The 15,584-nt window shown below is 42.2% G+C and overlaps 1 protein-coding gene across 1 annotated transcript in view; it reads right to left on the reverse strand.

Moving 5' to 3' along the window:
• The window catches only part of ITGBL1 (integrin subunit beta like 1), a 407,377-nt gene that overhangs the window by 226,903 nt on the left and 164,890 nt on the right, over window positions 1-15,584 (reverse strand). Inside the window, exon 4 of the mRNA XM_088456594.1 lies at window positions 10,261-10,383. Within this exon, the coding sequence (XP_088312720.1) occupies window positions 10,261-10,383 (123 nt within the window). The remainder of the gene's footprint in view (window positions 1-10,260; window positions 10,384-15,584) is intronic.

A 15,584-nucleotide genomic window follows, 5' to 3' on the forward strand; every position in this document is an offset into this window, starting at 1 on the left:
GGTTTTGCTATTTAATTCTGCATACAACCACTCAATAGCACACACATATCAAGAATTTTTTATCACAGTTATTTTATAGAGATTACCATGTTTTCTAATTGGAACATACAAAGGCTGATGTAGAAATGGAAGTATGGGCCAATTTGAGAAGTGTAAAATGCGCAAATTGGCTTTACGCATACCCACACAATAGGTGGTACTCATATCTGCATATGCAGAATTCCTTGTATCTGACACTTGTGCATACTTTTCAACTTTCAACATACTTTCAACATCCGGGAGACTCCCAAGTCTCAGCTGTCTCTCCCGGACTCCAAGAAGAGCAGACAAGTCTCCTGGAAGCTACTGCTGTCTCCTGCTGACCGCCTACCTCACAAGTGAAGTGAGCAGTTCAGGTGGCTTGATGACGCAATTTAAGCTGAATCGCATCATCATGGTCCAGCCCCCTGCTTTCCCAAACTACAAATCATGGCTTTGTATAGCAGGGTTGGGCCACGATGATGCAATGGTAGTGCCACGTCCTCGTTCTGCCAGTCTGACTGCTTCCTCCCCTAAACCCTCCCAGAGACCACTGGCGAGAAGTCGGCTAGTATGTACTTGTGCCTTCTTGTAATTGGAGTGGCAGGATCAGTGAGGGAATGGACGGTCTAATTTTATAGTATAGTAAGTATAGTAAGAGTATAGTAAGGTTATGTATGTGTAATTGCATACAGATGTAGACTCACACAGAGACACACATGTCTGTACAAGCTGTACCAATTGGGGGTGCCTGAAGGCAGGTGTGAATACACGCTGATGATGAGAACTGTGACCATCACTAGCTAACTGCTTCTTATTAGCTGTGGGCCTGATTCGGAGATGTACGCTAATGCGATCACAGCTGTGATTACATACGCAACGTAGCAGTATAAATATGCTAGTGTCTGCAAAGATCACCCGAGCAAAAGGACGCCCATGTGACGACGCATACCTGCATAAATATCGGTAACATCGGCAGCCATCTTGGTCTTGGGAGCTCTTCAGACATACAGAGTTGCGCATGCACTCTCAGGGACAAATGTATGCACGCCCATGTAATGCCGTATACACAGACAGACACGGCTGCGTTTCTCAGACCACCCCCCGCCACCGCCCCAAACGCTGACAACCTGTCACTCACTCTACGATGGATTCCCATGTGCGTTTGTCATTGCAATCGGTGCACAAGCGCAGTGTAGCTAATACGCATGTGCAATGGCAAATAATCGCTCGATCTGCGTGAAAATTGCATTAGCGTCCATCTCTGAATCAGGCCATGAGTGAGGATTTACTGCTGAAGCTAATATGTGCCTTTGTCATTCGTTGGGTGGGCATATATAACTGTGTGAGCGTATTTTAGCTTTTATTTTCGGAAAAGAAAATGAGATTTATTTGCAAGGCGTACAGTATGTATTTCACTATCAACACAGAAGTTTAAAAAATTAGGTGTAAGTGTATCACATACTTCCCTACTCTCCCTGGGTGGTCCAGAGCCTCCCGAAAATCGGGTGGTGCCCCCGGCCCCCCCGGAAGAGTGGGCTAGACCCCCGGCTGGCACCATGCACCCGCACTCCTCCCTGCCGTTTGCTCCCCCTTGTAATTGGCCGTTCCGGGGGAGCCAATGATGCGATTTGCACAGAATCGAGTCATTGTTGCCCCGTCATCAGCTGCACAGTGTTTGTAATCACGCCATTGTCTAGGGGGGGCGCGGCGGCGAACACACGATCGCGCAGTCCCGCTCACAAATTTGCATCACGCCCCCCTGCTCTGACGATCTGGCTGCCTCCTTCCGGTGTATCAGTATATGCCTGACTCATATGCTACTGATGCATCTTGTGATTTGTCCTACTTTACATTGCATGCAATTGTTTTTTCAGTGAATGTATGTGGATGCAAATACGTTCAAATCCAGCATGAGCCCACAGTATTTACAATGACTGTTGTCTTCCAATGATCAGATGGCCTAGGATAGATCTAGCAAGTTAGAATGATGCTGAGTCACAGTTCTTCGTTTAGAACACAGAGGATGCTGAATAGGACATATACAGTATGAGCGTCTGCTATGTTCTGTAACAACTTGAGGATAGTCACTTATTATAGAATCTGGGACTTCTTAAAATAATTTCAACAATTATTTTTGTAAATATACATTTATGGTGTTAAAATATTTTGTACAAAAATATACGTTTGGATTGCTTTTCTTTTTACCTTGTACCATTCAGTTTCTGTATTGTATGCTGTCTGTCCCTTTTATACTTGATCCTGTTATTTGCTGGTGATATTCTACAATTAATGATCCTTACAGTGGAGTTCCCTCTTGCAACAATACTCCTCTTACAATACAATTACAATAGTGTTTTGTCTCCACTTCTAGGGGGTGATTCAGCAGAGGATGCAGATGTGTGCCTACACAGCGATTTCAGATAGTCGGGAATCTTTGTGTGCGCAGGACCCATTCTGCGCATGTGTGGGTCCTGCATGATCACACACAGAGCAGCAGCAGGCTGTCAGTGATTGACAGTCTGCTGCCATTTGTGCCGGCGGGGAGGGGGCGGCGAGGGCCTACATCTCCTAAATTATCCGATGCTGTGTTCTTGTATGTAGCTCAGATAAGTAATGTATGCAGGGGCGTGACACCTCCTGCTGCACTACAATGATAGTGCTATCGCAGCTGCTACCATGTTAGCAGCTGCGATAGCACTTGCGTCCAGGGGTGTATCGAGGGGTCCAAGCGCCCCTGGCAAATTAAGGGACTGGCGCCCCTCCCTGTTGGCAGTTAGTAAACAGACAACGTGGTGGCTGTACAGGCGGCGATCGCCCCCTCACCTCCTCTCCCCTCCCCTCCCTTGTCGTCCAGCGCTGATGCTTCTGACTTAGAGATCAGCAGCAGCATAGACCTTTAACAGACAGACAGAGCCGTAACTACATTTTGGTGCCCTATGCCAGATAAAGTATCAGCGCTCTCCCCTCTCCATTTTTTAAAAAAAGGGACATTAGTCACGTTCCATAGATGCAGACCAGGCTCTCCCCCACACCAATCCCTCTATACAGCCATGATCTCCCCTGTACCACTCTCTATAGCCTGAATCCCACCTGTACCCCATATACAGCCTGCATCTCTCCCCGTACCCCCAAATACAGCCTAGCACAGGAGACACTGATATCACACCGCCATCCACACCCCCAGCGGGCGGTGAGATCGGTGGGTTCTGGCCATGGGGTGGTGACGGTTCCCACCCTTAGTTACGGTCCTGCAGACAGAACTGGCCACGGGTGGCACTGCCGGGTGATGGCGGCGCCCCCCAACCAGCCGGCGCCCCTGGCAAGTGCTATCCTGGCCAATAGGAAGATACGCCCCTGCTTGCGTCCTCTGCTGAATCACCCCCTTAGAGAGATCATAGTGTATGATGCACACATTGGTCACAGTTCTTGTACACTACATTTTCCCTTAAAGAGGACCAGTCATCTCCTCCCCTCCAAAAAAAGTTGGTTGCTAATCTGTCTAAATAAATACACCAACTTTATATGGTCCTCCAGAAATGTTGCACCGGCTGGCACCACATTGAATAATCATTCATAATCAAATGCACTATATGTATCTGTATCCTACTACAATTTACTTCCTTCAGCTCCATCTCTCAAGTCCTTGCACATGCCCACTGTGATTCAATAATTGATGCCCATCATAATAAGAGATTTCAGCCAATTCCCACAACAAATGCCATTCTAACAACTTGTACTGTACATTTCAGCCGAGGACAGAAAGTGGTATAGCCTCACAATGAAGTTGGTAATTGTGACTGCACCAAAGGGGGTCATCTCTGTGCCAGATTGGAGTGTGGTTTTATCACATTGTGGGCTGACCACATCCTACATGGCTGTGTCTATATATATATAATTTAGATATCACAGGTTCTTTTTGCCATCTTATTGACCTTTCTTTTACAATAAACTTTTTTCAAGCATAACATTTTATAGTTTTGTTGTGTCTCTGTAATCCAAAAATAACTTAACTGTTTTGTGTTCCCAATTGACTATAACATTCATTTTATTTTAGGACAGACATAAATGTCTTTTGTAGTATACCAGAATTAACAGCATCCCATGTTATTTGCATTACTGTATACAGTAAATTATTTTATTCTTAACTTTTTTTTTAATTATCTAGTGCTAAATAAAGTCCAAATATATGTTCTGTATTACCCCAGATGTGTTGATTTCTCTCTTCTGATTACAGGGTCCCAAATGTGCACTTTATTGAAGTTCTTGAATATTATGGTCAGAAAAACACTGGTGCTTAAAGTATGATTCTTCTTCTTAGGGCCAAACTGTATCAAAGTACTGTATCAGGGCCTTCATTTGTTCACGGTTCACCTCTTTCTGGCCAGTCCCTGAATTTAACCTATCCATTTTGCAACTTGCTACTTTGGTGTGAAATTTGTCATCTGTGCAAGGAATCGGCTACTGAGGTGTTAATAAGCAAGTTATACTGATCTTCTCCTATTTGTTTTTCATTTTCTCATAGTGATGTTGGGGCAATACTCTACACTAAAATGTAAACGTGGGCAAGTTCATGACAATTGCTGAAGAGTATGGATCTGCAATATGGCATTCCATAATATTAGTATCTGCCTAACTCAACTTACAGGTTGTGTCAAGACAACCTCAAATACCCATCACTTAAACAGTTATGAGGGTTTAAAGATTAAAATTAAGTTTGTACTCTCTGCTCAGAAACTCTATCTGCCTAACTTGCCATTCTGGCTCAGGTAAATAGTAGCCTGTCAGGTTCTCACTAAACAATCAGTTTCCCTTTTCTACTTGGGAAAACTTGGAGCAGTGGACCAGTGGAAAAGTTGCCCATATTAGCAACGAATCAGCTTCTACCTACCATTTTATACAACTTGATAAATGTTACTGTAAAGCTGATTGGTTGCTCCACTATTTTCACCAGTGACGCTGAGAGGGGGGGGGGGAGGTGCGTGGGTACTAATCACCCAGGCCCAGGCTTGATTGAGGGGCCCTACAGCGGCTCGGAGTCACCGCCTCCCTCCCCTTACCTGTCAGCAGCATTGTCTCCCCTGCCCAGCACACACTATATGCATATATGTATAGAGGCTGCTGATGCTGATCTCCTCTGCCTGTGCATGGAAAGGAAGGGGGGGGGATCGATCGCACTGATCCCCTCCCCCTGGATCTGCCCCTGAGGCCATGCCTCCTTATATTAGGGCATGCCCCTGGATAGTAGCTGGACCCGGCCAGGCTCTCTATGGCCCTGCTTTTCCCAACGTGATACATTTCACATTGATACATTGGGCAGCACAAACGGTGTAATGGTTAGCATTACTGCCTCACAGCACTGAGGTCGTGGGTTCAATTCCCACCACGGCCCTAACTGTGTGGAGTTTGTATATTCTCCCTGTGCTTGCGTGGGTTTCCTCCGGGTACTCCGGTTTCCTCCCACACTCCAAAAATATACTGGTAGGTTAATTGGCTCCCAGCATAATTACCCCTAGTGTGTATATGTGTGTGAGCGTGTGTTAGGGAATATAGATTGTAAGCTCCACTGGGGCAGGGACTGATGTTAATGGCCAAATATTCTCTGTACAGCGCTGCGGAATATGTGTACGCTATATAAATAACTGGTAATAATTTCACCTGCATAAAACAATTACTAGAAGCAGTTCTCCAGATAACAGGTCAGCAGTCTCTCTCAGGCTTTCTTTTTCTCGTTTACCCGTGACAATTAGTTAGAGAGATGTTACATCCTTTTATGTGTTTGCACAACAGCTGTAGGGGGAGATGTACTAAGCCTTGGAGACAGATAAAGCAGAAAGAGATAAAGTACCAACCCATCAGCTCCTAACTAAATTTTCAAATACTGTCTGTAGGATTATAGTTAGATGCTGATTAGTTAGTACTCCAAGGCTTAGTACATCTACCCCTTAGTCTGTTAATCAGCCTGTTACCTGACTAGGTGCCCAGAAGGGAATTGGTATGTGTTACCGTCAGACCTAAGCCCGGCGGATGAAATCCCAATGACGGAAGGCCGGCAGATGAAGATATGAAGATCCCGACTAAGGTAAGTAAGTACCCTAACCCTCCCCTCTCTTCCCCCCAAGACCTCCCTTAGGGGTGCCTAACCCTAACCTCCCCCCTAGTGCCTAACCTCCCCACAGGCGTGCCTAAACCTAACCTCTCCTCCCCGTACCCTAAACCTAAACCTCCCGGGTGAGTGGCTGACCCTACCCTCCATCCCCGGTGGTGCCTGACCCTAACCCCCCCTTCCCCTAGCCTAACCCTAACCCTCCCGAGGGTTGTCTAACCCTAACCACCCCCTACTGCCTAACCCTAACCTCCCCCAAGGGATGCATAAAACTAACTTCCCCTCCCCGCACCCTAAACCTAACCCTCCCAGGGGGGTGCCTAACCCTGTCCCCCCCAGTGGTGCCTGACCCTAACCCCCCCCGTCGCCTAGCCTAACACAAACCCTCCTGGGGGGGTGCCTAACCCTAAGTCCTCCAGGGAGTCCCTAAACCTAAACCCCCCCAGGACTACGAGCTCCTGGCGCCCGGCTTACCTATGTTCGGTATGCCGGGCGTTGGGATTTCGGTGTGGGGCTAATGATAGGCGTCGGTATTTAGACGCCTATCTTAGTCCCATGCCGGACTTTCACTGTCGGGAAGCCAGTGGTTGGCATTTCGACTGCCAACTTCCTGATTACATCCCGCCCAGAAGACCACAACTGGATTAAAGGAATTAAGACCCACCCACTCTCCTCCATTTGTCTCCAGTCAGACTACTGTATATACTCCATACTTAAGTTCCTACAGGGGGGCTTCAAATCCATAACCAAGATGGCCGCAGACCCTATTAGTGTGCATATGCGATACCATCTTGTTACTGTGTTAAAGCGCCACAGCGTTAGATGAAGTCCCACTTAGCTACAGAGAGACCTGCAACTACCACCATTCCGTACCGCCAGAGAGCTGCTACCACCATTAGAGAGCCTGGTACCGCTTCCATCCTGCACCGCTACCCAGATACAGTCATCAGCTGGTGACCTGTACACTCTGCTCAAGCTCCGATCCATGCAACAAGTGCTATGTATGTATAACTGTGAGTACAGCTGTACACTCACATTGCAAATAAAGAAACCACTCCACTAAATTAGTACTAGGCTGTACGTTGTCTCAGGGCATCAGCTAGAGTGTACACTCAATCTGCCATACCACCACTAACTATATACATATTCCAACACTCCTGCTTAATAGTAACAATGTGGAAGGACATATTTCCAATAACATACTACATGTCCCTGGAGTTTTAAACATAGGAGACAGAAACCTGGGACAAACAAACAGTACAGTATCAACAAGTTTTCCAGTGCTTCTTTTCACACATGGTAATTACGTAACTATGCTTACACACCAACAAGTTTGCCTATATATACTTACAGTCAGGTCCATAAATATTGGGACATTGACAGAATTTTCATATTTTGGCTTCTATTCACCACCACAATGGCTTTGAAATGAAACAAACAAGATGTGCTTTAACTGCAGACTTTCAGATTTAATTTGAGGGTAATTACATCCAAATCAGGTGAACGGTGTAGGAATTACAACAGTTTCAATATGTGCCTCCCACTTTTTAAGGGGCCAAAAGTAATGGGACTATCAACTCAAAAGCTATTTCATGGACAGGTGTGGGCTATTCCCTCGTTATTTCATTATCAATTAAGCAGGTAAAAGGTCGAGTTGATTCTGTGTGTGACATTTGCATTTGGAATCAGTTGATGTCGACTCTCAATATGAGATCTAAAGAGCTGTCACTATCAGTGAAGCAAGCCATCCTTAGGCTGAAAAATCAAAACAAACCCATCAGAGAGATAGCAAAAACATTAGGTGTGGCCAAATCAACTGTTTGGAACATTCTTAAAAAGAAAGAACGCACCGGAGAGCTCAGCAACACCAAAAGACCCGGAAGACCACGGAAAACAACTGTGGTGGATGATAAAAGAATTATTTCCCTGGTGAAGAAAAACCCCTTCACAATAGTTGGCCAAATCAAGAACACTCTCCAGGTGGTAGGTGTATATGTGTCAAAGTCAACAATCAAGAGAAGACTTCACAAGAGTGAATATAGAGGGTTCACCACAAGATGCAAACCATTGGTGAGCCACAAAAACAGGAAGACCAGATTAGAGTGTGCCACACAACATCTAAAAAAGCCATTACAGTTCTGGAACAACATCCTATGGACAGAGGAGACAAAGATCAACTTGTACCAGAGTGATGGGAAGAGAACTGCTCATGATCCAAAACATACCACCTCATCAGTGAAGCATGGTGGTGGTAGTGTCATGGCGTGGGCATGTATGGCTGCCAATGGAACTGGTACCCTTGTATTTATTGATGATGTGACTGCTGACAAAAGCAGCAGAATGAATTCTGAAGTGTTTCGGGCAATATTATATGCTCATATTCGGTCAAATGCTTCAGAACTCATTGGACGGCGCTTCACAGTGCAGATGGACAATGACCCGAAGCATACTGCAAAAGCAACCAAAGAGTTTTTTAAGGCTAAAAAGTGGAATGTTATGCAATGGCCAAGTCAATCCCCTGACCTGAATCCGATTGAGCATGCATTTCACTTGATGAAGACAAAACTGAAGGGAAAATGCCCCAAGAACAAGCAGGAACTGAAGACATTTGTAGTAGAGGCCTGGCAGAGCATCACCAGGGATGAAACCCAGCATCTGGTGATGTCTATGCATTCCAGACTTCAGGCTGTAATTGCCTGCAAAGGATTTGCAACAAAGTATTAAAAAGTGAAAGTTAGATTTAGGATTGTTTAGTTTGTCCCATTACTTTTGGACCCTTAAAAAGTGGGACGCACATATAGAAACCGTTGTAATTCCTACACCGTTCATCTGATTTGGATGTAATTACCCTTAAATTAAATCTGAAAGTCTGCAGTTAAAGCACATCTTGTTTGTTTCATTTCAAAGCCATTGTGGTGGTAAATAGTGGCCAAAATATGAAAATTCTGTCAATGTCCCAGTATTTATGGACCTGACTGTATATGTCATACGGCTAGAAGAAAAGCTTCCTGACTGAGTGGGAGGGGTAGTTAGTGGTGCAGGGTGACTAGATCATGATAAATGCAAGGAGGAGGGATGAAGGGTTTGGGGATGGTAAGATGGTCACAAAAGGACATAATCATAGCAATAGAGATTTTAAGAGATTGAGGAACACCATTTGCACACCATTATAGATTAAGCCTACAGTATTGCTCAGATCCTCCCCAAAAAGAGCTTAGATAAAAAGAAGAGGAAGCTGCCTAGGATGTTCCATGATTTAGGAGAACATGTCCCGCATATAGAAATCAATATTTTTTTTTACTTTGGAATATCAGCAAGATAACAGTCTTCATTGTGACCTATGACAACCGTTAGCCAAGAATCTGCTTTATATGCTATATTCATTTAAGGCCATTAAAACAGAAGGATAACATTTAGGGTCTATAACAGTGGTTTTCAAACTCGGTCCTCGGGACCCCAAACAGTTCATGTTTTGCAGGTCACCCAGCAGGTGCACAGGTGCATTCATTAGTCACTGACACATTTTAAAAGATCCACAGGTGGAGCTAACACTTGTGATTCTGTGAGGAGACATGGCAAACATGCACTGTTTGGGGTCCTGAGGACGGAGTTTGAGAACCTGTGGTCTATAAGAATGATGGTTCACTTTTGGTGTCTCTGCTTTCAGTGCCCCATCTCCCTACATGTACGTAAAGTCATTGTAGTTGTACCATGTGCACATTGCCGACTCACACACAGTCTGCATATGTAAGTGGGGTGGGGGGTTGGTCACGCCCACTATGTCATGGTTATGCCCCCAGAATGCAAGGTGATCCAATACAGTCCTATGCCTCAGTCTACACTGCATTAACACATGCTATCATATGTAATGGGATCTTTTACATAAGTATAATTGTTTAAATTGTGTGCCAATTTATAAGTCTTCTTTCCATTAACTAGGTACATTTTTCTTCTCTTCTAATATCTCCCTAGCTGGTGACTATGTGCCTTATATTATCTGCTATTCCTATAACTATATTCTCTGCATTAGTATTCATGATTACCATATAGCGCCTAAAACTCAAGTATTATCCAATAGGAAAAAGAGGACAAATAAACGTGATTGGAATGATATCTATTAGCACCACAGTTCATACCTCCACATATCTCTCCAGTTTCATCATCAATACATTCCCTGTCATCACATTCACAATATTTTCCATAAATCAGTCCATTATTTTCTGAGTTCTCACATTTACATCTTCCACAATGACAGGTGCCTGCAAAAAGTAAAAATAGACATTCAGTTATATAGGACATGTCACACTATGTTTTTGACATCAGTTAACATGCAATGAATAACGTAAAATGTATTGCTTTCATATTTTTACAGCTATTGCCATATATTTGATTACTTATTTTTACAGGCTGATGAAAAAGTGTAGGGTATTGGTAGCACATGTGCTTTGTGTTCTGTTCATGCACAAAATGCCATATTGCTACCTGAACAAATATTAATGTTGAATGTTCAATAGCAATTCTAAAACATACTAAGCCTAACACATTAAAAGTGCCCTATTTATCAGAATGGCTAATAGAATTTGTTATTCGGGGCAATTTATCAAAATAGAAAAAAGTTTGCTCAGGCAGCTAAACTTTTCTCAGCTCCCCAGCAGTACTGGCTGGCAGTGGTAAGAAGAAAGTCTAGGTTTCTTATATGCATGTGTGACACAGCTCTTCTGGATCACACATCTACAAGCAGAGGATGCTCAGACTTGTGCTTACGCTGGGTATACACCTGAACTACAGCGTGACTCAGCAACAAGGCAATGAGATGTAACGATAAATTGCATTGCCGTTCATAAACTACACCATCCGTCGTATGACAACACAATATATTTGGTTACTTGCTTTATGTAACAACACCATGTACGATCATCCAATTGGACATGCAGAACATTCAATGGGATGATGCAATGAAGCACCAGTGGAAATGACGGATTGGGTGTACAATGATCATGCAGATTGGTCACAAATACAAAGATTGCTTTGATATATCGTATAGTTGTACCAAGCTTTACAGCTGCAGATTCTGTATAAAAATATAAATAAATACATTTGTAAAAACTAGAAAAACAAATGTTATTTATTTAAATTTGTATTCTGAGGTGGTACCCGCCGCACGAGACATCGGCTGGGTACACATCGTTAGTAAACCATTTAACCTGAACCGAACAGAGTAATATATGGTCAAAAGCAGTACGAGGCATTTCATTTCATTGGCATTTCATCTGCTTAAGACAGAGCTACAGTCATGCAAAGCATGGAGGCTAGTCCCATATCACTTTGGACAAGGTGAAATTAAACAATTATACTTCCACTATGCAGTAATATCTATGCAAACAGTATATGGGAGGTCAATTACTTGTCGTCAATATCCTTACATTTAGTATATTTACAATGTGAAATTCAATGCTTTATTAACTAAACATACAGTATCAAAGATTGCAGTTTCATTATATAGTCTCTCCCTGGCTGACTTTCTCCTTACTGGTGTGGTGAGGCATGGGAGCTGTGTCATGTAAAGGAAGGTGGCCTTCTCCTGAGCATTGTACAGTATGACGCTATACTTAAAAGTTGAGTTAAGCACTCAGCATAGACAGTCATAGAGAGCACACTTTTATGGTCCTTCTTCTTAGTGAACAGGGACACAGAGTGACTACAGAGAATGTTCTTCTTATTTTTGTCCTTTATGAATAATATAAGACATTATATAGGGGTCTATTTACTAAGCAGTTTTAGGAGACAGAGTGAAATGTGATAAGGAGCCAGCCAATCAGCTCCCAGCTGTCATTTTTCAAACACAGCCTGTGAGATGGCAGTTAGGAGCTGATTGGCTGGCACCTGATCACTTTTCACTCTTGTCTCCTGACACTGCTTAGTAAATAGACCCCATAGTCATTATTTTAGAAAATATAATTTAAAAATATATATATAAATCATAAAACTATATATATACTAATTAACAGATTACAAAGAATTGTAATTACAATCATTATTGTTATAAAAATTATTGAAAATATGATTGTATAGTTACAGTAGTTATGAAAGGACCTTATGAATAAATATATATTACTAATTTATTGGGAATAATTCAATTCACATCCCACATAAGTTCATAACTCACGTTCAACAAATCAAAAACCACCTAGTACAAAAGTATATAGATTGTAAGCTCCTAGGAGCAGGGTCCTCCTCCCCACTGTCTCACAGCCTTCTTCTCTAGCACTTCTATGACAGCTTTCACCTTCAGAGCTGTACTGTGTATGTAGAATTGTGTTGCTAATTGTTACTTGTGTTCTGTTTATATTTTGGTTACTGTATTGTAATGTTCTGTGTACCCTTTACTGTATGTACGGCGCTGCGGACCACTTGTGGCGCCCTATAAATAAAATTTTATAATAATAATATATGAGGTATGTCTATTAAATAACGAGACTGATTAAATAACTCATCTTTATTTATTGGTATTACAAATGTAATGTTTGTCCCCTTCAATATACTCCCCATTTGCACTAATACATCGCTGTAGTCTTGTTCCCCACTGGTGGAAGGCATGGAGCAAATCAATTTCTGTTAGTTCTTTCAACATATCTGCCGTTTCTTCTTTACAGCATCAACTGATTCAAAGGGCCAAATGTAATAGGGTGAGAGTTTAGAAAATGTGAGAGTTTAGCAGTAAACTCTCACATTGGTTGAGTTTTATCTTCAAAATGGGAAAACATCTGAATGAGATTTTAAATCATGAGAGTTTTTTAAGTCTAAAAAAACATGCAAGTTAGCTCTGTTACTTTGTTTTGGACTCTATTACATTGGTAAAGTTTAAAAAGTGTCAGAAACGCTCACTTTTCTAAACTCTCACCCTATTACATTTGGCCCAAAATGTTTCCCTTTATGCACGGATTTAACTTTTGGGAAAAGATAAAAGTGGCAAGGTGCTAAATCGGGCGAATATGGAGGATGTTCTAGTGTAGTAATGTGATTGTCGCTCAAACACTGCTTCACAGAAAGTACTGAGCAGGCGCATTGTCCTGGTGAAGAATGAAACCATTTTTCCACAGTTGCGCCCGTTTCTTTCTGACTCTTTCAGCTTTTTCAAAACTTCCTTATAATAAAGCTGGGTAACTGTTGTGCCTTCTGGAGCTCATTCTTGCAAAATTACACCCTTGATATAGAAAAAAATTTACTAAAAATTTCAAACTGACACGTTGTTCAACTTTTAAACTTAGCATTTTTAGCATTTTACGGCACTACAGAAAACACAACCAAATTAAATGGCGACTCACAATCAACTGAACGTCATAGAGTGATGCTGATTGTCATGCAGGTTCAGACAAGTTGAAGGTTACTACGTATGCAGTTAGAACCAGTTCTGATTGCTTTGTTTACTAGGTGGAATCACAGTCTCGTCATTTTATAGACATACCTCGTATATACATTTACTGCTAACAGAGGGAGACACACACTTCATTGGACTGAATAGAGTTACATTTATCAGTTGAGAAACATCCGTCTAATTGTTCCAGTAAAAATGTTATGAGAACTACTTGGCTTCTAAGAGCCTTTCTAGGAATTTCTCCCTATTAAGGGATGGAAAATAATCTTCTACCACTGAGTGTTGTAACCAGCTCCATATCACTGAGTGTTTATTCAGACTAGTTCCATTTTTGTATTTACCACTGATGAAGTCCCATATGTGGACCAAACGTGTGGGGTCATCATTTTGAAAAACCTGCACCTACCACATGAGAGGTCCACCTAAGAGCTCACACCCATAAGGGCGTAGGTGGCAGATTACATCTATCCTTCTGTACTGGGGCAGGTTTACAAAAAGTTGTTTTATGCTATTTATGTATTCATTTGTATTGTAAATTGTTTTATATATATTTACCTCTATTGATATACCAAGAGTAAAATATTCAGGTATAAGAATCATGGGCTGCCATAGGGCTTTTATTGTATGAATAATATCTGAAACATAAACAAATGGTGATTTGACGAGTAACTAGAAGGTTGTGTTTGACCAACAGCTAATATTACAATAAATCACCCCAAGTGGTGGAAATTTCTTCAATTTAATTAATATTCAAAGTTGCAGCGCACCAAAGATACCCCCTCATTTCCATTTCTAATTATAGGTCCTCTACTAGCAGAGGTCCACCTAATTGGTGCAGCTAAACCGGTGGAAGCGCAATATAAGGTGTAAGCGCAATATTAATTTTCTAATATATTTATATATATATATATATATATGTATACATACACACACATTTGCAAATAATAGACTATTATCAAAGTTTACATGGTGTTCACATACAAAGATTACATACAAAGTTCAGATACCATTTGGAAAGATATATAAACAGAATGAATCTAGTGGGGCCAAATATTGATAAACATGTGACAGTATGCTGGGGAAGCCTGAAGAAGATCCTGCATCCCTAAAAAGATAATTTGCGAGGGAACAGATTAAAAACAATGAAATAGATGAAGCAAAAATATACAATGCATCAGGAAAGTATTCACAGCGCTTCACTTTTTCCACATTTTGTTATGTTACAGCCTTATTCCAAATTGGAATAAATTATTTTTTGTCCTCAAAATTCTACACACAATACCCCATAATGACAATGTGTAAAGGTTTTTTTGAGATTTTTGCAACTTTAATAAAAAAAAAAACCTAAAAATCACATGTACATAAGTATTCACAGCCTTTGCTCAATACTTTGTTGATGCACCTTTGGCAGCAATCACAGCCTCAAGTCTTCTTGAATATGATGCCACAAAGCTTGGCACACCTATCTTTGGGCAGTTTCGCCCATTCCTCTTTGCAGCACCGCACCTCTCAAGCTCCATCAGGTTGGATGGGAAGCATCGGTGCACAGCCATTTTCAGATCTCTCCAGAGATGTTCAATCGGATTCAAGTCTGAGCCACTCAAGGACATTCACAGAGTTGTCCTGAAGCCACTCCTTTGATATCTTGGTTGTGTGATTAGGGTCGTTGTCCTGCTGAAAGATGAACTGTCGCCCCAGTCTGAGGTCAAGAGCGATCTGGAGAAGGTTATCATCCAGGATGTCTCTGTACATTGCTGCATTCATCTTTCCCTCTCTCCTGACTAGTCTCCCAGTTCCTGCCGCTGAAAAACATCCCCACAGCATGATGCTGCCACCACCATGCTTCACTGTAGGGATGGTATTGGCCTGGTGATGAGAGGTGCCTGGTTTCCTCCAAACATAATGCCTGGCATTGATGCCAAAAAGGTTCAATCTTTGTCTCATCAGACCAGAAAATTTTGTTTCTCATGGTCTGAGAGTCCTTCAGGTGCATTTTGCCAAACTCCAGGTGGGCTGCCATGTGCTTTTTATTAAGGAGTGGCATCCGTCTGGCCAGTCTACCATACAGGCCTGATTGGTGGATTG

Source organism: Taudactylus pleione, unplaced genomic scaffold (assembly GCF_031769625.1).
Source record: "Taudactylus pleione unplaced genomic scaffold, aTauple2 ptg000041l, whole genome shotgun sequence".
NCBI lineage: Eukaryota > Metazoa > Chordata > Amphibia > Anura > Myobatrachidae > Taudactylus > Taudactylus pleione.